The 2,197-nt window shown below is 44.5% G+C and overlaps 1 protein-coding gene across 1 annotated transcript; it reads left to right on the top strand.

The window, feature by feature from the left end:
* The first annotated feature begins 251 nt into the window (after positions 1–251).
* LOC138913696 (uncharacterized) lies at positions 252–1,516 on the top strand. Its single transcript, XM_070217942.1, has 2 exons — positions 252–1,326; positions 1,473–1,516. Exons 1-2 carry the CDS (start codon positions 252–254, stop codon positions 1,514–1,516), a joined length of 1,119 nt encoding a protein of 372 aa, XP_070074043.1.
* The last annotated feature ends 681 nt before the right edge of the window (positions 1,517–2,197 follow it).

Raw genomic sequence — 2,197 nt, 5'->3', positions numbered from 1 at the left:
CAATCGACACAACCCTGCAGAAATTTTGGTCTGTGGAGGACTTGCCGCCCAAGGCCAAGGTCCATACTCCTGAGCAGCAACTTTGTGAGCAACACTTTGAGAAAAATACTCAAAGATTGTCGTCCGGGAGATTTTCGGTTCGTCTGCCGTTCAAATCTGACCCAAACACTCTTGGTTCATCATATGAAGTTGCGAAACGTAGATTTTTGTCGCTTGAAAGAAGATTATCCAAAGATCCTTCTTTAAAAAAGATGTATCTGGAATTCATGGAAGAATATGAAGCGATGGGCCATATGTCTTCCACTAACAATAAAATTCCAGACAGTCCGCACTATTTCATTCCGCACCAATGCCTGCTGCGACCTCAAAGCACCTCGACAAAGTTGAGAGTGGTATTCGACGCCTCGAGCCGTACATCGACGCAGGTCGCGTTGAATGACATCTTGATGGTTGGCCCCACCATTCAAGAGGAGCTGTATTCGACCCTGCTTCGGTTCAGACTGCACAAGTTTGCGCTTGCAGCAGACGTAAAAAAGATGTATCGTCAAGTAATAGTTGACGAAGCTGACCGAAACTTTCAGCTCATAGTGTGGAGACGAGATCCATCTGAGTCTCTAAAAATCTTCAAGCTGAACACCGTGACTTATGGTACTTCGCCAGCCCCCTATCTGGCCTTTCGGTGTTTAAATCGGCTTGGAGAGATCGCGCAGGATTCGTATCCAAAAGCCGCCAAGGTCATTCAGAATGACTTTTATGTTGACGATTTGTTGACTGGCGCCAGAAGCGTTCAGGACCTGCTAAGCCTTCGAGACGAAGTTTCTCAGGTATTGCAAGAGGCAGGTTTTGAATTGGCAATGTGGTTTTCTAACTGCCCAGAGTTATCCGCATCTGAAAGCGCTGTCATGCCGCTAACGGCAGACTCAGACGTAACTAAGACCCTTGGCGTGGTTTGGTTGCCGGGTAAAGATTACTTTCAATTTCGGTTGGATGTCTCTTTCCTGGATCTTCGTGCGACAAAACGAAACATACTGTCGGTGACTGCCCGACTTTTCGATCCGCTTGGCTTGTTGTGCCCTCTAGTGACTAGGGAAAAAATGTTGTTGCAGGAACTGTGGCTTCGAAAGTTAGACTGGGACGAGTCGCTGCCGATGCAACTGCAGACATCTTGGGAAGCTTTTAAGGGAACGCTGTTGCAACTGCCCAAGATCGAGGCATCGCGATTCGTTCATACAGACGCCAAAGTCCCGGCAGAAATACATGGTTTCGCTGACGCTTCCATGCGAGCATATGGAGCGTGCATCTACGTTCGCACTAGTACCGCTGAAGGTTTAAAAGTATCTTTATTGACAGCAAAATCCAAAGTAGCTCCCCTCAAGACGAAAACTTTGCCCCGCCTTGAGTTGTGCGCAGCTCACCTTCTTGCGGATCTTTATAATCGTGTAAGACCATTGCTTTATTTTCCGATCACAAAGGTGTTCCTATGGACGGACTCGGAGATCACTCTGCATTGGATTAAAACGCATCCGTCGTCGTTGTCGGTTTTCGTCTCAAACCGAGTTGCAGAGATCCAAGAGTGGTCGGAAAAAGCAATTTGGCGACATGTCCCCACGAAAGTAATCCCAGCGGACATCGTGTCACGGGGATGTGACGTTGAGGAACTCACAGCTTCCATTTGGTTCGCTGGGCCGTCGTTTTTGCTCGATGCAGAAAAAGATTGGCCTGTGAATCGACACTTCGAAGTACCTGGTGATGTCGTGTCGATGGAATTACGCAAATCAGCTTTGGCGCTTGTGGTTATCCCTGAGCCTAAACGCTTGTTCGTTTTTTGGTGTTTGAGCTTGGCGTGTGCTTCCCTACACGACGTGCGCTCGGCATATTATAATTATTGAATTATTATAATAAATTAGGATTCCTTAAATTAATTCCTCAATTCATTTAAATAACTCCCCTTCACTGCTTGCGTTCAGCATATTCCTCTCGTTGGTTATTAAATTTAATAAATTTAAAAACAAATTTTTGTATACATTTACATAAATACAATTTAAAAAAAAAAACTAAAATAAATTAAATTATAAACTCTTCGATACCAAAAAAAAAAAATAAATAAAAAATCCCAAAATCAGAAAGTAACAACAAGGACATCGAAGGGTTGAAAAACCAACGAGATGGATATATGAAGAGTATAGAGCGAACGAAT

The sequence above is a fragment of the Drosophila takahashii genome, chromosome 3R, assembly GCF_030179915.1.
Source record: "Drosophila takahashii strain IR98-3 E-12201 chromosome 3R, DtakHiC1v2, whole genome shotgun sequence".
NCBI classification, from domain to species: Eukaryota; Metazoa; Arthropoda; class Insecta; order Diptera; family Drosophilidae; genus Drosophila; species Drosophila takahashii.
Note: the sequence above shows the minus strand (reverse complement) of the source record. Positions and strands in the feature narration are given on the sequence as shown.